Genomic DNA, 23,862 nt, shown 5'->3' on the forward strand with positions numbered 1-23,862 from the left:
TAAACTCTGATTACAAGAAAAAACATATAAAAATAAAAGCACACAAGACTGATATTCTTAGGAACTATCATGATATCTAAAGCACAAAACATTTAAGAAACATTTTCAAAGGAAAATATAGGTCAGAAGTGTTTGGAAGCATCTTCTCAGGTTTGAAAAAATGTCAATTAACATGACAAACATGTATCACATCTACAGAATTTCACAGGTGAAATTGTCGTGTTTGATTACACTGTCTCTTTCCTGAGCATACACAGAAGGAAAACATCGTGTAGTCTTAAAATTTTGTTCTGATTTGTACTTTCTGCTCTGTATTATTTATTTATTATAGTATTATTCTTTATTGACATATCATTGTGTTTTTGATTATATTTCCCTGAAAACACACCTACACACACATACATCCCTGTCCTGAAAGAGGCACAAGGAAGAAAATAAAAGAAAAATGTAAAGAAATAAGTCAGTAAAAAGCATTTTAGAAAGTCACTGAAGAAAAATAAGAGTAAAGAAGGAAGGCGGGGCATAGAAAAAAGAGAAAAAAAGGAGAGAGAAAAAAAGAGGATGATAGATGAGGGAAGGCAGAAGAGTTCATTCTATTTATGTTAGAAGTTAGTACACAGGACCAAGGTGGAGGCTACAGGAAGACAGTGATTCCATATGAAGTCTTTTTACACAGCTAGAGATTTGCATAAAGGAATGGAAAGCCTTGCGAAGTAAGGCAGTCACTAAATGCTGAAGCAAAAAATGGATAATAAGTTATCAACGATGTGTCAAGGGATTTTCTGCATTGCTGGAAAAATATATTAAAGGACTTATAAGGTCTATCTTCATACTAAGATTCTATTATGTAGCATTCACTATTAAGATTTTCATTGTCACAAGCATGTGTATAGGAGTGTGCCCTCACTCTTTCTCACTTTCTCACATAAGCACGCATGCACACACACACCATGAGCGCGTGCACATACACACACCCCGATGGGTAAACCGTGATATTTATAGTGTGCTTATAAATGCCTGGGAATTAGCATTATTTAATACAATTTTAGAAACGTAACTTTATTACCCATATTATAAGTATGAAAATTTCAAAATGCATATTTGTATTTATCCATAGTGTGAATTTGAATAATAGTATTAGGAAAAATAAAAAGTAACATTTTCAAAGGCAACAAGGATGTTTGTGACATTATTTTATTTCTTGCTTTTAGTTTAGAGCATAAATTTTAATTTTGAAATTATTACAGTAAATTGGAATTCATTTTAGGAGAAAATGTAGCAAAAATGTGATTTTTCAATTCTTTCTTGGCATTGTGAATTAATATTAAAATTTACCTTCACATCTCTTCATTAAACAATTGCTCAACTCCTGTGAGATTTAGCATTCTTATCTTTAAAATGAAATTCTGTTGATTTATAAGATTGAAATAAATTAAATATACACGTTATAAAATAAATATTTAATAAAAATGTTGTCTTAAATGAGAGCAAAATAGAGTAATTTATGATTTCTTCAGGGATCTCCACGTAAGCATATGAAAATAATACGCATCAAATTGTGAATGAGGCCTCTTTTGTTAACTAATTCCTCTATAGATTTTTTTTTTTTCAAATTTCTATTACACAGTATTTGGGAAACCATTTGAGATTCAGGAAATGCAGTCATCAGAAAGGTTTATATTTAAAACCATTTTTAACAATCTATTCAACAATTTTTTTCTTGAAGGTCAAAGCTAAGATTTTGAAGACTTAAGTAAAGATGTATATCAGAAGTGAAATTCTGCTGAAACTATACTGAATACATAATTCTTACTCAGGGAATGTTGAGTCTTCAAGTTATTCCATCAGCCTCTGATCTGACAAACTCTAGAGTTTATTTTCCTGCTTTCTTTTCCCCCTGACTTTTTGGCATTAGAGATAAAAATCAATAGTTGCTCTTCTGTGTCCTAAAGTCAGTTTTCCTCATATGGGAAATAAATGTATATGCTATATTCTCTGCTTTTTATTCGTTAGTTCAAGAGTGTTACTACCATATGTCAGACTCAAATGTTATATAATCCTGGATTATTAATTTAAAAAAATTATTAAATATGTTCAAAACAAACACCTGAGCTTTCATATACCGAAGCCTCATATTAAAATAAAATTCTATATACTGTTGGCTTCTGTGAAAACAGAAAGTGCACCATTTTGGGATGTACGTTGCCCTGTAAACTGATTCTCTCATCCTCTCCTTTAATTCATTAAGCATTTAAAGCGTGTGCTTAATATATGTTAATTCAGTTCGTATGTATTATAGCTCAGAATATCCAAGTTATATGAAGCAGTTTTTCAATAAAAATTTAACAAAATAAAAAATCTGTGCATGAACTATGAAAACTCTAATGGGAAAATATTGGAAATTTCAACATTAGAGGAATGACTTCATTAAGAATACAGAATGGAGTATTTAGCAATTAAAATAATAATTACAGATACTATTTCAAAATATGCAATTGGATTTAGCAGGCATTGTTAATAATAAATAGAATTATGTAAAATTATGTATATTTTATGACTAAAATATGTCTATTGACATATGAAAGAAATGTGCAAAAGTAAACAGATTTCCAGGTTTAGCATATTTGGAACCTGAAATGCATTTTAAAACGAAAAACCTATGTACTTAAGGAACAGATTTCCTTTATTACTGTTTTATAAAAGTATGGGATGGAACTCAGAAAATTTAGGTGATGTAGGCGTACTATTAATTGGCCACTGCAGAACTGGAAATAGAAAAATAGTACCTATATTTTTCTCAGCCGTCATTCTTTCATACTGCTGCTATAATTGAATTTCTTTTAAGTTTTGCAAGGATTATAGTGCTGACCTTGAGTGCTAAATCATTATGCAACAAAATGTAAAACACTGGTAATATTGCTTTAGACATTGTACATTAAACTGAAAATTAACCATAAGATTGTATACATGAAAAGGACATTTTCAAAAATTGCAATGAATTGATATGTTTAAATCAACTTCTAATTTGTATGATTTGCCTTTAAAGTTATCATTTATCCATAAAGCACCATTTAATACATTATTACACTATAATTCAAGAACATTAATACAGCTTCCAACGGGACAAATTTATTAGTGGTGGTTTATTAAGAGCGAATGTGTCTTAATTTAAATGGTAAATTATCTGAACACTTTCTCTGTTCTTTTTTAAATGAATTGATGGAGATTTAATTAGTGAAGTTGAAATGGATAAAACTTTATGTAATCATATTTTCATTTAAATATTCATCATTTGTTATGCCAAAAATGGTACATATGGTTCCTACATAAAGAGCATATCCCAAAAATTTATGTTGTCTTTTGAATCACTAGATTGTATTTATTACCTGAGTAGTCTCTCTGTTTAATGTAATAGAATGAATTTACTAAATATACACTCTTTTCCACTCATTCCTTGTCAGCATAAAAGGATAATATTTTTGCCTAAAGCTCATAGACTTTTCAAAAAATTTTAATTGATATATAAAAATGATATATATTTATAGGGTACAGTGTGATATTTTGGTGCATGAATACACTGTGTAATGATGAAATCAAGTTAATTAACATATACATCCCCTCAAATATTTATTTTTTGGTTAGAAACATTCAAAATCCTGTCTTCTAGCTATTTGAAAATACACAATAGCTTATGAGCTATAGTCAAGTACAGTGCTGTAGAACACTAGAAGTTATTCCTCTTATCTAGCTGTCATTTTGTATCCTGTAGCTCTTTTCTTTATCTACTTCGCTTTCCTTCCCAGCCTCTAGTAGCTATTATTCCATGCTCTACAATAAGATCAAATATTTCAGCTTCCACAGATGAGTGAGAACATGCAGTACTTCTCTTTCTGTGACTTACATATTTCATTTAATATAATGGCCTTCAGGCTCATCCATGTTGCCGTAAATGACAGACTTTCATTCTTTTCAACAGTGGAATAGTATTCCATTGTGCATGTATTACACATTTTCATTATTTCTTCATCTCTTGATGGATTCTTTGATTGCCTCCTTACTTTGGCTATGGTGAACACTGCTGCAATAAACATGATGTGGGGGGCTTAGTTTTGGGGAAATATCTTTAACACACTGATTGTATTTGCTCTTGATATATATCCAGTAGTAGGATATCTGGATCATATGATAGTTCTATTTTTAGTTTTTGAAAAGCTTCCATACTATTTTTCATAATGACTGCACTAATTCCCACCAGTAGTGTATGAGTTCCATTTTCTCTGTATCCTTACCAGCACTGGTTATTTATATATATATATATAATAGTCATCCAACTGGAGCGACATGATATCTCATCGCAATTTTGACTTACATTTTCCTGATGATTAGTGATGGTGAGCATTTTTTATGCATCTACTAGTCGTTTGTTTGTCTTCTCTTCAGAAATATCTATTTAGATCATTTGCCCATTGCTAAATAGGATTATTTTGTTGTTGTTGTTGAGTGGTTTGAGTTCTTTGTATAGTCTTGATAATAATCCCTTGTTAAATGAATTGTAGTTTGCAAATATCTTCTCTTGTTCTGCAGGCGACTGTTGACTCTGTTGATTGTTTTCTTTGCTATGCAGAGGCTTTTAGTTTGATATAATCTTATTTGCCTGTTTTTGCTTTTGTTTTTGTTACCTATGCTTTTGAGACCTATCTATACAATAATTGCCTGGACTAGTCCTGAGGCATTTCCCTAGTGTGTTCTTCAAGTAGTTTTATATTTTTGAGTCTTACATTTAAGTCTTTAATCCATTTAAGTTTATTTTTATATATGGTGAGAGATAGATGTCTAGTGTCATTTTCTGCATGTAGAAGTCCAGTTTTCTCAGCACCATTTATTGAAAAGATGCAAAAAAGACACATTGAGGAAAAGAACGTATGTTTTTGGCATTTTTGCCAAAATCTGCTGGCTGCAAATACATAGGCTTATTTCTGGTTCTCTATTCTGTCACTTTGGTTTTTTTTGTTTTGTTTTGTTTTGTTTTGTTTTTAATGTATTTCTATGACAGAACCATGCTGCTTTGGTTACTGTATCTTTTTAATATATTTATATTTTGAAGCCAGTCAGTGTGATGCCTTCAGCTTTTTTTTTCTTTTTTCCTCAAAACTTCTTCAGCTATTTGGGATCTTTTATGCTTCCATATACATATTAGAATTTGTTTTTTCTATTTCTGTGAAGACTGTAATTGGCATTTTGATAAAGACGGTATGGAATCTGTAGATTGCTTTGGGTGATATAGTGATTTTAACAATATTAATTATTTGAATCCATGAGCATAGCATGTTTTTCCATTTATTTGTTTTCTCTTAAAGGTTTTCATCAGGGTTTTATAGTTTTTATTATAGAGATTTTTCATCTCCTTGGTTAAATTCAGTGCTAGATATTGTATTTATTTTTGATTACAGTTATTGTAAATGAGATTGCTTTCTTGATTTTTTCAGCACATTTATGACTATTGTATAGAAATGCTACTGATTTTTGTATGTTGATTTTATTTCCTGCAACTTTTCTGAATTTATTAATTCTAAGAGTTTTTTGGTAGAGTCTTTATGTTATTCTGTATATAAGATCATGTCATCTTCAATTAGGGAGAAATTTACTTCCTCCTTTCCAATTTGAATACTTTCTCTTTCTTTCTCCAATTATTCTGGCTAGGAATTCCAGTTCTATAATAAATAAGAGTGTTAAAAGTAAGCATCTTTGTATTATTTCATTTATTAGAGGAAAAACTTTCAACTTTTCCCCATTCGATATGATGTTGGCTGTGTGTTTGTCATATGTGCCCTTTATTGTGCTGACGTACATTCCTTCTATACCTAATTTTTAGAAATTCTGTATAATAAAGAGATGTTAATTTTAATAATGCTTTTTTTTGCATCTGTTGAGATAATTATATTTTTGTCCTTCATTCTGTTGATGTGATGTGTTGTATTTGTCTATTTTGAACCATCTTTGCATCCAGGGGATAAATCCCACTTGATCATGGTATATGGTGTTTTTGCTGTGCTGGTAGATTTTTGTGTCAATGTGCATCAGAGATTTTTGCCTGTACTTTTCTTGTTGTGCCCTAGTCTGGTTTGGGTATCAGGCTAACACTGGCCTCATAGAATAAGTTTGGAAGAATTCCTTCCCTTTCCATTTTATTATTTTGGAATAGTTAAGAATTGATGGTAGTTCTTCTTTCACAGGGTGGTACAGTTCACCTGTGAAGCCATTATTCCTGGTCTTTTCTGTGTTGGGAGATTTTTTATTACTGGTTCTATCATGTTACTCATTATTAGTCTGTTCAGATTCTCTATTTCTTCACTGTTCAACCTTGGTGGTTTGTATGTGTCCAAGAATGTATTTATTTCTTCTAGGTTTTTCAATTTGTTGGCATATGGTGGCCTATAACAGTCTCTAATGATCCTTTGTATTCTTGTGGTATCAGTTATAATGGCTTCTTTTTGGTTTCTGGTTTTATTTATTTGGGTGTTCTTTCTCTTTTTTTTAGTCTAGTTAAAGGTTTGTCAATTTTGTTCCTCTTTTCAAAATATTAATTTCACTGATGTCTTATATTATTTTGTCTCCATATTGTTTATTTCTGTTCTGATCTTTATTATTTATTTTCTTCTACTAGCTTTGGGCTTGATTTGTTCTTGCTTTTCTAGCTCCTTTAGATGCATCACTTGATTTTTTATTTGAAATCTTTCCACTTTTTAAATATAGGCACTTATTGCCATAAACCTCTCTCTTAGTACTCTGTTTTCTGTATCTCTTAGGTTTGGGAATATTTTGTTTCTGTTTTCATTTGCTTCAAGAAAATGTGTAATTTCTTTCCTAATTTGTTTATTTGGTAACTCAGAAGCATGTTGTTTAATTTCCACATTTGTGTAATTTTTTACATTCATCTTATTGATTTCTAGTTTTATTCTATTGTGGTCAGAAAAGATACTTGATAGTATTTCAGTTTTTATAAACTTGTTGAGACTTGTTTTATGGCCAAATATGTGGTCTATCCTAGAGAATGTCCCAGGTCTATGAGAAGAATGTGTATTCTGAAGCTGTTGAATGAGATGTTTTGTAACTATTAGTTAGGTCCATTTGGTCTACAGTGCTATTTAAATCCAATATTACTGTGTTGATTTACTGTCTAGATAAGCAATGTAATGCTGACAGTAGGATGTTGAAGTCCCCAACTACTATTGTATTGGGGCCTATCTTTCCCTTTAGATTTAATATTTGCTTTATATATCTGGTTGTCACAGTGTTGAGTGCAGATATATTTCTAATTGTTACATCTTCTTGCTGAGTTGATTCATTGATCATTATATAAATGTCTCTTCAAAGTTCCTGACTTAAAGTCTGTTTTTCCTGATACAGATATAGCTATTCCTGCTCATTTTTGGCTAGCATTTGCATGGAATGTCTTTTTCCATTCCTTCACTTTCAGTCTATTTGTGTCTTTACAGTAAAATGAGTTTCTTGTAAACAGTACATAGCTGGTTCTTTTTTTTTTTCTTTTTTTAAGTAGTCTTGTTGTGTCTCTACAGTCTATAGTTAGGGCTTAATTTAGATAGTGAATTATCTGAGTGCTTTTTCTTATATACCACATTACTCATTTCTGTTTCAGCTCAGACAACAAACTTTTATTTCCTAATGACTTCTGTAATTATCTCTCATTTTAAGAATATATTCTAGTCCAACAATAATGTTCCCATTGAACAGCTGGAAAGAATTTTAAACACAGTTTATAAAGACCTTATTTTCTTAGAAAAACCAAACTTGTCATTCTCACAAATTTAAGAAAATACTTTGTCCTTAGAACCCAAAAGCAGCCTTCAGAAATAAAATGCCAAACTTTTAATACTTAAGCCTTTCTTAGAAATCGAAAATATGACAGAGAATCAATTTTTCCAATCTAATTCTCACCTGTGATTGGTACATTTAAGTAGATTTCTGAAAATGAATTGGAAAGAAATATTGAGTTAATAGTGTAACTTCTAACTTTGAGTTTTTATTTATGTTAATTATCTGGCATTTCAATATCTTTTCTCCCACGGGAGGAAAAAAATCTGGTTCTCAATAATAACATAATTACTCATTTGCTTTATACCTTTATATATACATATATATATATATATATATATATATACATGTAACAGCTTCAAAATTAAAATACCAATACTAACATCAAGAAAATCATTACTAAAAGCAGTTTAATAATTTTTGGCAAGTTTTTCTTGTTTAATTCTTAAAGCACATCTCATTGAGATGTTTGTTAAATTACTGTGATTTAAAGCTATGTTAAACAGTTCCCTCTTGGAGTCTCTATCTCCAATTCAATACACTATTCTTCATTTTATTTTTCTGTTAATTTTTCAAAATTGTTCTTAAAATTGTTTTTAATCATTTATAATATTTTTACTTTACAAAGTAAATTTGCAAGGCAAGGTACGTTCACAGATGTCTAGTTTCTAACCCTGTAGTGTTTATCCTATTGCCTTTCACCCCCTAAGGGCAACCATTATAATTATTTCTTATTCTTAGGTTTATCCTTACATCATTTTTATACATTTTCCTTCACTTTACTTTCTTCAGCTAAAAATATATTCTGAAATAACTCTATTCTAGTGTTTATAGAGTCATAATTCCGTTTTACAACTTCATAATTCTCTAGTGGATGTAGCTGTTTTTCAACCACTCCCTTATTGATGGGCATTTAGATTGTTACAATCTTTAGAAATAAATCTCCATGAATAGTATTGTAAATATGTCACTTTGTGTTGTGCAGTGTGTCTCTGAGAGAGATTCCAAAAAGCCGAAGTGTAAATAAATACATAATTTTTGGCTTAAAATTCCCTTCATAAGAGTTGTATCATTTCGCATTACCACGAACAATGTGGTAGAGTGTTTTATCCTATAGTCTAGCTAACAGAGTGCCTTACCAAATTTTTGAATTTTTTTTGACAATCTGTTATGTGAGAAATGGCATATCAGTATGTTTTCAGTATGATTTCACTTTTTCTGAATGATTGTTGACTTCTTTGTCAAACAGTGCTGTTTTTTTTTTAAATTAGAATACTTAAAAAGTATTTTATGAAAGGTGCAAAGAATAATTTAAGATATATATTTTTTGGTTATATATTGGAAGTTTAACACAGATTATTTTAATTTTGAATTAGAATGTTAAATTATAATGTATAGGAAAATAAAATAGACATGATTCTGAAAATAATTTCTAAAGTTAAATATTTTAATTTTATTTAAATATCGTAGAAACTATGCAAAAGAAATAATCCTCACATTCATAAACAATCATTTATTGCAATTATAAAGCTTATAATATAAACTTTGTAAAGTCTTAAAATGTCTAGAGGAAAGGAAGAAGGCTGTAAATGATCTTGTAATTGCAAAGTTTGTGCTTTCCTACAGTAGATAAATATTTGATAAAACGCACAAGCCAAGTATATTATATTTCATGTTGTAGTTCAAGACCAAAACCATTTTAAAGAAAATTATCGTCCCCTAATAATACCAAAGATGTTGACTTCTAGCCCTTACTCTTGGAATATTTGAGTTTTTCCTGTGTTCCCTAAGAGTATTCCTACATATATTTAATGCCTTATTTTGGGTGAATAGAGCATATCCTATTAATCTGCCTTCAACAAATGGTGTCCTCTTCAACAAGAATTTTATTTTCCTTGGAAGAGAATATATTAAAAAAAGGATAATGAAAAATGATTCCTGCCAATTAATTCTTAGTTATTTTCTTTCCTTTCAGCACCTTCCCTGATAGGTGTGGTAAGGAAGGACTGGGCATCCCAAAATAGCATTGCCCTGTCATGGCAAGCACCTGCTTTTTCCAATGGAGCCATTCTGGACTACGAGATCAAGTACTATGAGAAAGTAGGTCTTATTTGGAGCTTCCTATAAAACTACATATATACGCATATATATGTATATATTAAGCATGTCGTTATGCAATATTATTTTAAAACCTGTTCCTCTTTGGCCTAACCTAACCTCACACCTTCTGTTTCTTTGAATCCTCTCTAACTTACTATTCTGCTTCTAATTTCTTAATTAATTTATTTTGGTTTGTATCAGATAAAGTAGAAGATGTAAGATTTTCATTTCTGTCATGACCTACTTTACAGAGTGTTACAATATTGTAAGAAGAGGTCATTTAGTCATTTCTTCGATTTCTTCAATTTATAGTTTGGTTACTATAAGATTGCTTCTAAAATTCAGTTAAGAAGAAATTTTAATTGAATTACTATAACCTAAAGTGGGTTTTTGTAGAACATATCCTTTGTCAGTGAGTTTAAAGTTACAGTCTGCTATAATTTGGAAAGCATTATTTAGGGATACATGGAAATAGCTTATAAATGAAATAATTTATTTACATTCAGGTTAACTATTTTATTTAATAAGCAGCCAGCAAGATAAACTCAGTTGACAAATCCTTATTTATGATCATGGAACCCTTATTTCCATTTTTGCTATACAAAATTGTTCTCAATAAGTATATTTCCCCAATGTATATACTTTATTCCCTTTATTATATTCATATTCTTTAGGCTTTTCTCTCTCATTTCTCACCATTACGATCGTCTTGGCATCAATATTACAGCAGACCACATAGTCAATTCTGACATGTCTCATTGTGTTAGTACTACTTCTAGAAATTTGCAAAGGGAATGTTAAATAAAAATTTTCATGTAAAATTATATGTAATATGCAGTGGTAGGTTCCAATAAGAAAGAACATCTTGCATTTCTGTACTTTATTGAAAGCAAAGGAAATCATAAAGGAATTTAGTCTTCCTCTGAAGAAATAGAGGGTAAGAGGAGAAATAGAACTCTACTTTTTTAGTTCGTTTTGTGCGCTATAACAGCATACCACAGACTAAGTAATTTATAATAAACAGAAATTTATTGGTTTATGGTTCTGGAGACTAAGAAAACCAAGATCGAGGGTCCAGCGTCTGGAGGGGAATTCTTGGTTCATCATCCCATTGTGGGAGGACAAGGCCAGAGAGACAGAGAAATAAAAGGAAGCCAAACTCATCCTTTTACAGGGAGCTTACTTCTGCAGTATGAAACCCACTCCCATGGTGACACCAACCTCACAGATGAAGCCATATCCTTCATGGCCTAATCACCTTTTAAAGGTCTGTCTCTGGCTACTGTTACAATGGTAATCAAATTTCAACATTAGCTTGGAGGGGACATTCCAACCGTAACAAATAGCTTCCTCTATTCCACTGCTTCAGAGTAAATCTAGTTCTGATAATGGGAGCGGTAACTTAGTAGCATAGCTGTATCCATTTTTTGTCGCTCTAATAATTTCAGCATTATGTAGTCAATAAAAACTGTCATTATCTTTAAGTGACGTAGGTAAATCCATAGCCTAAAAAAGGAAAACTTTACTGAATTTAAATTGGAATCTAGATTCTGCAAATTAGCCTGGCCAACATGTGCTCAGAAATCTGCTGGGCTAGGCTTTCAAATGTTATAGCCTATAGCACGTTGTCACAAGAAAATATATATTTTATGTTCACTGGTTTAAATATATTTTCATACACTGAAAATTTCTGACTCTTTAACAAGCAACGTGAACATATATACAAGCAACTTTTTAGAATCAAAATATTTCTCTGTGTTTTATAAGGGTTATATTTTACACACAGAAAATCACTGTCCAATTTTATAATCATGTATACCGTTATATATGTTTGAGGATGAAAATAACTTGCAATATTTCTAAGTTAGGATAAATCATACCGATTCAATAGAAAGAGAACCACATTCACCCAATCAAAATTTTAGAAATCAATATAATTCTAAAAGATAGTAACTAACATAATATTTATGTTCATTCTTGTATGTATAATATTTGGCTTTATTACATAGGTTTTATTTTAGTGATGGATTAGATGATATTATGAAAATTTTATTTTGTAAGAAGATAGCGATAACCCACTACTAATGGATTAACCATGGAGCTGGAAGTCAAGGATTTCTAATTCATGTACTGACTCTGTGTTTCATTATGCTTATGGCCAGAAAAAGTCAATTAATCTCCCTATGCCTCAGATTTCATATTAATAAAATGAAAATAAATATATCAACATTTTTGGTGGGTTGTAAAGATTATGTATAAATAGACCTAAAGATGAATAGCTCTAATTTACTAGTAAAAATCACTGAAGCTAGCATTAAGGAAATATTTAGCAAATAATACATCATAGAATCAGAAAATGATAGCATGGAATTGTGCACAAACAATATAAGCAAATTCGCAGGGGAACTGGCAAAAGAATGGGGCCAGTGATACTGTGAAGGAAGGTGCCAGTCATACTCATGACAGAGGGAAGCTCTGGATTCTAACTTATATCTCAGAGTTCATCTTAGGAAAACAAAGAATCTGGGCTTCTCTACTCTGGCTCTCGTCAGTTATTGGCTACAGCCCTTGGTGGAAGTACACATATGGTGTGCAAAAAAGATTCATAGGCACTTCTGGTTCTCTGCAGTGGCTCCAGTGGCCACAGTTTAGTTTCTAAAGAAGGCTACAGGTACAAGCCCTTAAACACAAAACACACAGAAACTGGCAAATGGAAACAGAAAAGGTAAAAGTGACCCAAGTTGATTTTCTGGAACACTAACTATTAACAAAGGTAGCTAAATTCTTGAAGAACTATTGGAGAATTAATGCTTGGCTCATTATAATATTTATATACTCTTCAGTCTTTAATATTGGTGCCATGTTGTTAAAAAAATTGCATTTCATTTTCATCAGTTATTCTATATTGCTATACACATAATTGATCCACAAAAGATCAATAGTTATACCATTCTTTGAGGAATTGATACTGTTTTATTATTTCAAATGCATTTTTCTGTAAATCAGGAAAGACGTTAACCTGCTTGGAATGTGAAGTGGCTACAAATATCCGAGGTCAAACAACATACTATTCTGACCAGTGATCTTTGTTCAGAGAGTGTCATATATTAGAAAAAAAGCTCTGGTCTGAGTATTCAAATATTTGAGTTAGGCTCAGATATTAACTTTTTTACTTCTATTTTCTCATCTGTAAAAGAAGCACCTAGAAAGATCCAGCTCTAGGTCGTCTTTTACATTTCTAGCTATTGTCAGAGGCTAATGTTTGTGTCTGTACTGTTAGGTAGATAAATTATCTTATCGTTACGCCATCCAGATAACTGGTTTTTCATTGAAATATACTGAAATTGAAAACACACTCGCACGTGTGCACACACACACACACACACACACTTTTCAAATACTTCACTATAGAGAGCAGTATTGTTAACATCATAACTATACATAAAAATTCAGACCCTGACATTATCTCTTTCTCTGTCTGTGTATGTGTGTGACGTGTCCGAGTGTGTCTGTGGTCTGTGTGTCTGTGTGTTTGGGTATTCAGTGAGATGTGAGAAAGAAAACATACTGCTTTATGGGCTATAACTAGCTAGATATCCCTTATTCATTTAATTATATTCCCTAAGTTTTAGTCACTTTTATTTTTCATACTCAGTCTTTCATTTTCCTTTAACTCAAGCGAATACAGCTTGACTATGAAAAGGCACTTTAAAATAATATGGGGACTCAAGACAAGTTATAAAACTTTTTTCTGTTTTTATTTATATTTAATTAACATGATAATGCTTTTGTCCAATAGGCTCTCCAGTAGAGCTCATTTTTACAATGAGGGAACTAAGACATCATCTGCTCCCAACTTCTCAGTCTTCCCCTTCAAAACAGTGCAGAACCTCTTCTAGTCATATTGAATAGGAATCATACCCTTTGTCTTTGTTTTGTGAAGCTATAACATATCTCAGAGTGGGTAATTTATAAGAAACAGAAATTTATGTCTCACAGTTCTGAAGGCTGGGAGGATCAAGGTGTCAGTGGGTTTGCTGTCCGGTGAGGTCCCTCTTCACTTCCAGTATGGCTCCTTGAATGTCATATCCTCCGCAGGGGAGAAATGCTATTCCTCACCCAACAGAAGAGCAGGAAAGCAAAGAGAGGGGAAGGGGAGGGCCATACTTGCCTTTTCATAAAGCACTAATCCCACCCAAGAGAGCATAGCCTTTATGGCCTAATGATCTCTTAAGGGTCCCACCTACTAATACTGTTACCATGGCAATTAAGTTTCAAAATGAGTTTTGGAGGGGACATTCAAACCATAGCACCCATTTTTTTTTAATTTAACACATATAATTTTATTTATTTAGGACCAAACACCTCTGTGGATTAAGATATTTTATCAGTCTTACTATTATTATGTTGCTATTACACTTCTACTTTACAAATTGAGGACCTGGGGGCTCAGGGTGTTAACGGACTTGCTGCTGGGTAGCAGAGCCCTAGAACCCAGTCCTATTTCCATTCTACTGTCTTGCCACTCCCTTACAATATAATAATAATATAATTGGGAGTCATAATGTGACCTGCTGTCTTCAGGGCACACAGAAGCATCTTTATTAGCTTTAAAAGCAAAGTAGTACCTTCAAAACCACTCTTGTAAGAGGTCACCAACAACAGCACCACTGGTCGGAAATGTCCCTTTGGCTCAGCCTTAGAAGTCCCAACCCAGCCCGAGGCCACATCAAGGTTCCTGCCTATGGAAATGAGGTTAGTGGCAAGTCTTGAAGTCACGTCACATGGCATGTGCCCTATGTCACAAAAGCAATATTTACATCATCCTCGAGGCAGAGGCATTTTGTAAAAGTAGCACATCAAGTCATGACTGTCAAAAAGTTAAAAACATAATTTTAAAAAGGCAGTTCTCCTGCCTCAGCCTCCCAAAGTGCTGGGATTAGAGGCATGAGCCACCGTACCTGGTACTGATGATTCTATTGTCTCCACAGTTTTGTCTTTTCCAGAACATTACACAATTGGAATTACACAGTATATAGCCTTTTCAGACTGGCTTCTTTCCATTAGCAATATGCATTTACCGTTACGTTCTAGATTTTTGTGGCTTAATATCTCATTTCTTTTTGTCGCCAAATTACATTCCATTGACAGGTATCCCACAGTTTATTTATCCATTCACCTGTTGAAAAACATTTGTTATTTCCAGTTTTTGGCATTACGAATAAAGCTGCTACAAACATTCATGCCTATAACCATTTTTTCACGAACTATGTCCTGACTACATAGGATGTGGATATCCATGTCCTGTTTACTTTAAACCAGTTTTTCCATCCTGCCAGCTCTGTCATTAATAACATGCACCCATTGTATTCTTGTATGAAAATATGTTTTGTTTAGGTTTGTTTTGTTTTGTTTTTTATTGCATTTTAGGTTTTGGGGTGCAGGTGAAGAACATGCAAGATTGTTGCATAGGTACACACATGGCAGTGTGATCTGCTGCCTTCCTCCCCTTCACCTATATCTGGCATTTCTCCCCATGCTCTCTCTCCCAAACTCCCCACCCCCACTGTCCCTCCCCCGTTTCCCCCAACAGACCCCAGTGTGTAGTGCTCCCTCCCTGTCATAGCACCCGTTTATCTCTGTCCTTCCCTCCTGTTCTTGCCCTTTTTGTTCACATTCTTGATTTTTCCTCCTGTTCCCTCTTTTACCATCTCCTCCCTACTTTTCCCTCTTTCCTGTGCTTCTCTACCCAAGCAAGGCACACGTCTTTCTCTTGCTTCTTTGTTTTTTCATTATTCCCTTAGTGTCTTTGGGCTACTATGATAAAAGCTTATAAACAAGGCTTTATAAGCTACCATGTGGCTTATAAACAATAGAAATTTATTTACCATAGTTTTGGAAACTGGAAAGTTCCAGACCAAGGCTCCCGAAGCTTGGCGTCTGGTGAGGGCCCTTTCAGGTTGGTTCATAGACAGTGGTTTCCTCACTGTGCATTCACATGGCAGAAGGGTAAGGGAGCTCTGCAGAGTCTCTTTTATAAGGGCAGTAATCCCATGCATGAGTGCTCCACCTCCCATCACCTAATCATCTACCAAAGACCTCACCTCCTGTACCATTACCTTGGAGGGTATTATTTCAACGTGTGAATTTTGGAAGGACATAAACATTTAGACTCTCACAGTTATATTTACCAAATTAGTCTTGATTAGAGTTATTTATTTGTGCATCTGGACTCCCCTAGTAGTTTACACCTCCCTGAAGAAAAGAGGTTATTTCAACCCTCAATCTTTGCCTAACACAGCTATTTCCTTTCAATAACATTCTAGTTGAATTAGAAAAATGCTGACTTTGTTCAGAACTCATTCCCATGAAATTAAGGAATCATGTAGCCACTGTAAAATTACCTTGAAGGCAGAAAAGAAAGAAAGAAAGCCTCCAAGGTTTTCTGTTTCTACCTGTTCAGAAGAAAGACCCATACACATGTTCATAAGCTGAGAGAACATTCTGTTAAGAAAAAGACTGTATGCTCATGTGGGCAGGGATTTATTTTGTTCACTTTCCCATCCTTAGTGCTCAGAGAGGCACATAGGGGGCAATCCATAGACACTGATTTTTGACCGATTATATGCCAAGTACCCTTTTAAGTGTTTTGCAAGGACTAACTAATTTACTGCTAAAAACATTTGAGGAAAATATTATTATTATTCCCATTTTACAGATGAAGAAACTAAGGCACAAGAAGGCTCAGTATCTTTACGAAAACCACATAGCCAGTAAGTGGTTGCTATAGCTGGCTGTCACACCTTACATTACAATGGATGTCTCAGAAATCAGTGCTTTCTGCTGATGCTGATTTTCTAGGTTCCCTGAGGCCAAACATTTCATTACTCTCTCATGCCAATCTTGTATCTGTAAGACGGCAGGAATACAACATACCTGTCTCACCAGGGTGTTGTATAGCTTCAGTAATTATCAACTGGGAGCTCATTTTGCAAACATCAATCCCTCATAACAGTTCATTATTCCCACAGCCAGTATTTTAAGACACTATGACTATTAAAGTCTTTCTCAAAGTGCTTTTGTTAATTTTTATCACAGTCAGCAGTTTTTAGATTTTAAGAAAACTCATCATGGAAAAGGTAGCATTTCTTATATCCAGATGGTCAATAATTATTTATATAAAAGGATGAATTAACGTAACCTGCCAGTGTTTCGCCTAGTTCACAGATTACAGAAAAACTATCTTTGCTTTTTAGTTAAAAATAAACAATTTTGTGACACTGAAAATAGTTTATTATTAAAAATGAAAGGAAGTTTGTGGAAAGCTTTTCATTATGGGAAATGTTTTTGTCAATCAGGGATGATTTAAAGTAGCCTCTTTTAAAAGAGGGTTGAAGTCTTAGTGTCTTTTCTGAAAGTCACTTACTCTTCAATATCACACTTTGCACAGTAAGTCTTCTTCCTCCCTAATCCTCTTATTCCACTTTCTCAATATAGTTTTCCTACAGTTAACAACCTAGTAATTATCCCTCATTTTTCTAACGATAATCAGTAATGCATATCTATATATAAAAATAGATGAAGCAATTGTAGCGATAATCAACATAAGAAAGAAAAACAATTTTTCCTTTTTATATGCTGCTCAATATACATTTCTCATTTACTTTTGTTGTATTTCCTTTATTTAAGTGTTTGCCCAAGGGAGGAAGAGAATTTTACGTTTACTTCAGGAAAGCCACTCTTACCTCCATCCATTATTTAGGTACAGAAACACACCTTTGTTCTCTGCCTGTTCCTTCCCCTGTCACCATCTAATTTATACATTTTGCAAGCTTTAATGTAAACTATCATATAAAGTTAAATGTGGTTATTATACAAGGAACTAAGAAAAGTGTGATTGGGGAAAGTATGGATCACATGGGGATCTTGCTGAAATGCAGATTGTAATACATTTGATTGGGCAGGTGAGTAGTGTTAGGGGTGGTAACATGAGATTTTGCATTTCTAGCAAACTCCTAGGTGATGCCAGCATTGCCCTGAGTTGCCAGTCTCTAGAAGCCCTACTTCTTCCTCACCTCATTTAATTGAGTGCTGGTAAGGGGAAAATAATCACAACGCTCTCAACATACACATGAACTTATATGTTATGTCTCTATAATTGGCTAGCATCTCTGTCGATTTTACATGATTTGTAGATGTTTTTGATCTGTGGATGTTATATGACATCAGAACTACAAGTTAATCTGAAGCAAAATGCAGTAAATAAAGGACCAAGTCCTTTATTTAATTTTGGATACAATTAGGTGTTTATAATGGAATCAGCAAATTCCTGAACTGCTGAAGTTTTCATGAGTTTCTTTTTTTTCATAATTATTTGGTGCAGTGTCCACCGCAGATAAATTAGTTGTGAGCATTTGGTACTAACTGAAACAGTGTTACCTGAAAGAAAATGGACAGCAGGGGAATTTACTGATATAAACCCTCATTATAAAGATTTTATATACAATTTCCATGTTGTTCAGCAAACATCACATTCTCTGTGGAAGCTTGTCTTGCTTGGTAAGCCTAGGGAGGAATATAATGCCTGTAGCAGAGATTCTCGTGGTAGCAAGACTCTGACTGGGGCCAATACTGCATCCACAGCAGATCCACAGCAGCATCTGTGAGGTGTACACTTATCAAATAGAAAGAAATTAAAAATATATTGGCACCAACATTGCAGAGTCTGCATATGTGTGTGTGTGTGTGTGTGTGTGTGTGTATATATGTACACACACACACACATATATGTCTACTAACTATACCTCTAAAGTGTCTCCTGTTTCATAAAAGTTATTCTTTCTTTGGTTTGGCTTGAAGAATGGATTTGTTTAAAATTATAGAAGCTGGATTTCGTGTATTAAAGATTTGTACATCCAAGAAAGGAAAAAATAGTTGATAAAACTAAGGACTCTGAATAAACTTCATTCAAACTTTTGAATATGCTATGGGGAAAAGAAACATCTTTCTTTTCTATCTCTAGGTTTATGGCTGAGGTCCTTATAAAACCCGATTAAGAAGAGAAAAGCCTACAAATGTATTTAATATAAGTTTTACATAGCCGTCAGATATAAAGACCCAAAGAAATAGACAAACCTCTGTATTTTTATGCTTAGGTTTGATCAAAAGTGAACGGTTGTACCGAAGTATGATTAAACAAAGGGATGTGATCCAATGGTAGTAAACTCAGGGGAAGTCACTTAGCAAGGCCTATTGTTCAGATTATTTTTTATATATTTGTGTCTTTATAGATAAGTATATTCTTTCCTCTGGGCATAGGGAGATCACCTCTCGAATGAGAGTCTCTTGACCTGATTCAGAGGAGGAGGGCAGGGGAAGGTCAAAGGGTGATCTTTCTGCTTTTGCTGTTTGCTCAAGTTCCAAGGTGCTATATTTAGAGATAGCATGTTTTGAACCCCATCAATATCTAAATTTATAGACTGAAATAAAGGTTGTAGACTCAAATGAAACTATCAAAAGTTTATGTTCTGGTTACAAGAAAACAAAATCCTCTTTACTACTGCTCAGAAACCTGGGATTCTTTTAGTGGTATGGAGTCACTATTGTACAATTTCAGCCCCAGACTGATGTTCTTGAGTACAACTAGGTAAGGCTGAAAAATTAATCACACTTCTGCTAAATTGTCATATTTCAGTCAGCTCTAAGTTACACCTTTTAATTCATTTCACATTCTAACCTCAGATTCATTTGCTTCCATATTCCTCGTCATACATTTCTGAATTTGCTTCCCCACCAATTTCCTGAATTCCATGTCTTTATCTCTATCAGTGAGGTTGGAATAAACAATCTAAGTTGTTTTCCAATTCTGAACTTCCGGAACTGCAAAAGCTTATTATTTTTATTCTGTTAGGCTTTGCTATGCAAGGTGACAGGAAAAAATCAAATAAGACTAAGGAATGAAAGAAACATTTGATGTTTTCAGTGAAAATATGATATATGTAAAAATCAAAAATTACAGAGAAGTACAGAAAAATATCAGAATGAAACAGTAATTCCATTTCCTCAGCAATCTGGAAATCTACATATTTTACTATCGAGTTTTGCATTTATAAGAAAAGAGAAAACATATAAAGCTATTTTTAAGCAATTATTAACTTCTAAAAAATGTTCAGTTTGTCTTAAGGAATCGGTTCTGTTTGGAGGAAAGAAAATAATCCAATATGGGATATAGCTGGGGAGTCCAGAGGTTATGTTATCTGCAATATTAAATCATCAGAGTCCCTTTTAAGCATTCGGGCTAATACTCACCAAGAATCAGTGTCGCTTGGATTATACAAATTTATACAAAATTCGTATTTTTCTATTTTTCTTTTTTAGAAAATTCCTTCTGGGGAGTAACAAGGACATAAATTCAAAATTCCTCTAAATTTCTGTTCTAGTTTGGTGAAAATCAAGGAAGCAAAACTCACAGACACCATTTTTAAAAAGTGTAACACTGCCATGATTTCAAAGTACAGTCAGTCTTCAAAAAACGACTCATCCAGCAATGAAAAATATAAATATAATGTTGCTACTTTTGAAAGCCTGTAAACCAAAAAGTGACTGAACCAGGTTTCAACAGATAGAGGTTTATTTTGCCGAGGTTGAGGGTGCGCCTGGGGAAAGTTAAAAATACAGCCATGGAGCATCTGTGACCTGAGTGTTTTCCAAAGGGGTTTTGGGGAACTTAAGTATTTACAAAGGAAAGAGCAAGAAGGAGGGAGAAAAGGGGAAGGAGTGTAGGCAGTGAGGCAGATAGTTACATTCTTATGAGGCTCTGATTAGCCCCAAAGCATCTACATTTTATGTGTGAAAACGGGGAGTAAAGAAAAAAGTCAGTTATGCATTGTCTTTGTTAGACATTTTACATAAGATAAACTAAACATGAGAAAAGAGGGTGCAAATGAAATGAGGCTAGGGTACAAGGTTGTGAAATTACAGCTTTCTGTCTGAGAACTAAAGGAAAGCAGTTTTTGCATTGCTCAGCTCCCAAGTTTAACTTTCTCTTTCACGTGGTATGTTTGGGGTCCTGAGATTATATTTTTTCACAAGCCAAGAGTACAAGGCAGGCACCTAATTTACTATCCCAAAATGATAAAGAACTAAATACCTAAAGATAAATCTTACTAGAATTATAATACCTAAAGATAAATCTTACTAGTTTTTAAATATAAATTTCACGATAAGAGCTGCAACTAGGTCTTGTTATCTAACCCTTAGCAAGTTTTTCCTTGATAACTATCTTTACCAAGAGTTGACTGAGCCATATTCCCTGAAGACAAATGCAAGATTTGTTCGTTTCAAATGCAATTTAAAATGCTATTATGTTTGTTCCTATTCCTTAAACAATCACTATTTGGGGCTATAAGTACAAACATACTTGCCAAATCATAAAGTAACTTTTTGCTTCTGATAACTTCCAATACTCTTCCTTCAATCTGAAAATCTTAATAAGAAAAATCTATATATTGAACCAAGATGCATTTATTTCTTCCAAGGATTTTGAAACCTATGAAAACGTGTGAGGTTTATATAAAGAAATTTCCCAAAAGTGGTGAGGTGGCTTTTTACAGAGTTGTGTTGTTTGACTCCACTTATCTTCAGGAAACATAGTAGAGGAAACATATACCATACAGAGGTAAGGCAGAGTAGCAGCTTACCTTAGTAGCTATCAGAAATTTAATCAGGTTTCCTCATAGAAATATTCTCCTCCAAGAAATGCTTCTGTAAAAAAGTGTATGTGTGTTTGTGTGTGTGTCTAAACTGTGCATTTTAAAGCACAATTCTTATTAGGCTCTATAGCTTTCAAAATATTATATTATAAAGAAAATGCAATCTTTTAATAAAAATTTCCCTTAAGAAACAGGTGAGTTTCTCTGTTCTCCTGCTAATTTAACTTGATTGGCAGATTTTTACTACCAGAGGGGAAGTCTGACATCCAAGATTTGTGGTATATTCAGCATTGGGAAATGTGTCCTGTTGGAGAAAGGGAACCCATGTTTATTGTAAGGACAAGATCTGATTTTCTTGAATAAATCAGAAATAGAATAAAAAATGAGTTGGATGATAAAATGTTTGCACATTTCTAATCCTTGAAACTACTTTTTGGTCTTGAATGTAGACAACAAAATCTTTATACTTCAAATGGATTATGAAAAAGACAAAAATAATACTAATATTTACTGAGTGTATTTATTTGATGTGACTCATATTAAGACAAGCTAATTAGCTGTTAACCATTGAGAAACACCGACCTACTTCATCATGATCACTTAGATTTGAGCCAGCTGGCAATTTAAGAAACTGTAATAAAAATATAGTTTAATATTGATGGAACACTAAAAGTGGATAGACTGTTGCAATTTCATTTTTCTTCTTTTTCTCTTTTAATATTTGGTGGCTTTTTAATGGATTCATATGGATATTTTTGAAGTAAGGTATCTGATAAATATGAACAAAAATATACTATAATTTATAATCATAAACTGGTTGAAATAAAATTGAACTGTCTAGTTCTATTATCAGCTCTGTCTCTAACTAGTTGTAGACCTTGGACAAGCCCTTAAACTTCTCTTTGCTTTAATTTCTGCCAGTCAAATTGAAAATGGCTTTATTATATTATTTTTATGCTCTTTTTCAGCTACTAGAGAATCAAAGTTAGTAATTCCCTAGTCATCATGTATGTTGACAGACAGGTTGGAATTCAGGCCTTGTCACTAATTAGCTGTGTGACCAAGGCTTCCATTGACCTCGAAGTCCAACCCTAGGATAATATGAGAGAGACTGTGGAGTGGTGTGAATACCAGAGGTGGGAACCATTGAGGTCAGCTGTGAAGGCTGACCATTGTATCAGGCAGCTTGGCAGCATCTGTGGTGCTTTAGTTTGACTTCAGCAGAAATTTATCCGTGAAGAAATGAGATACACCTATTCTGAAGTGCCCATGGTTTTTAAACAATGCGCTAGACAGTTCAGTGATACAACAATTTCCTTTTTTAGAATTTCCCTACAAGACAGGACTATGCTGTCCAAAATTCACCATATTAACTTTAACTGTATACCCATAACAGATCTTTTTAATTTTCAAATAATTGGGTCATATCATTTAAATATCCAATGAAGGATATTTCTGTTTCTAAAATAAAATTAAAATCCAAAATTTTCAAGTAAGCAACCATATGTATACCCCCATTATAAAAGATAAACTTACACCTTTGCCCTCATATTTGGCTCTAAAAATTTATGTACTTTGGCAGTTCTAACACCTGAATAATTTTTGATAGGTAAAGTAGGCCAGCTTCTGTGAGAGAAAATTCCTGTTTTACACAAGGGTATAATGACCTTTGTAAACAATGGAAATCTTCTCTCAATATATAATTATTAATAGAAACTAAAGATATGTGGCAAATTTAATTTTTCACTATTTTCAGTAAAAGAGATTCTTAAACTTGATCATATAAACCAACAGAGAGTCTTTTCAGGTAATTAAAAAATAAAATATTTAACTTTTCCTGAATCAATATTAGTTATAGTATCAAAAACAAATAAATGCTGTGCGGCATAGCTGTGTAAGGAGCCATGGCAAGATAAATAGATCAACTCATAGTATGCAACAATTAGCCACAAAAGTAGCATGAATTTGTGTGTGAGAGAGAGTGAAAAAAAGAGAGATTTAAATCCTGAGTATACATCCTAGCACAGCTTTTCTTTTCTTTTTTTTTTTTTTTTTTTATTTTTCTTCAGTCAGGTTTTGGCTCTGTGGCCCAACATGAGGTATAGTGGTGCACTCATGGCTCACTGCAGCCTCGAACTCCTGGGCTCAAGCAGTCCTCCTGCTTCAGCCTCCCAGAGCAGCTAAGACTGCAGGAGTGTGCCACCACTCGACTAAGTTT

At 33.2% G+C, this 23,862-nt stretch overlaps 1 protein-coding gene across 3 annotated transcripts in view; it reads left to right on the forward strand.

Annotated features, from left to right (window-relative positions):
• EPHA6 (EPH receptor A6) overlaps window positions 1-23,862 on the forward strand; it is a 980,105-nt gene that overhangs the window by 613,059 nt on the left and 343,184 nt on the right. For all 3 annotated transcript variants that reach the window (XM_017546189.2, XM_037744876.1, XM_017546191.2), the window contains exon 6: window positions 9,809-9,933. In XM_017546189.2, the coding sequence (XP_017401678.1) occupies window positions 9,809-9,933 (125 nt within the window). The remainder of the gene's footprint in view (window positions 1-9,808; window positions 9,934-23,862) is intronic.

Source organism: Cebus imitator, unplaced genomic scaffold (assembly GCF_001604975.1).
Source record: "Cebus imitator isolate Cc_AM_T3 unplaced genomic scaffold, Cebus_imitator-1.0 Scaffold188, whole genome shotgun sequence".
Lineage (NCBI taxonomy): Eukaryota > Metazoa > Chordata > Mammalia > Primates > Cebidae > Cebus > Cebus imitator.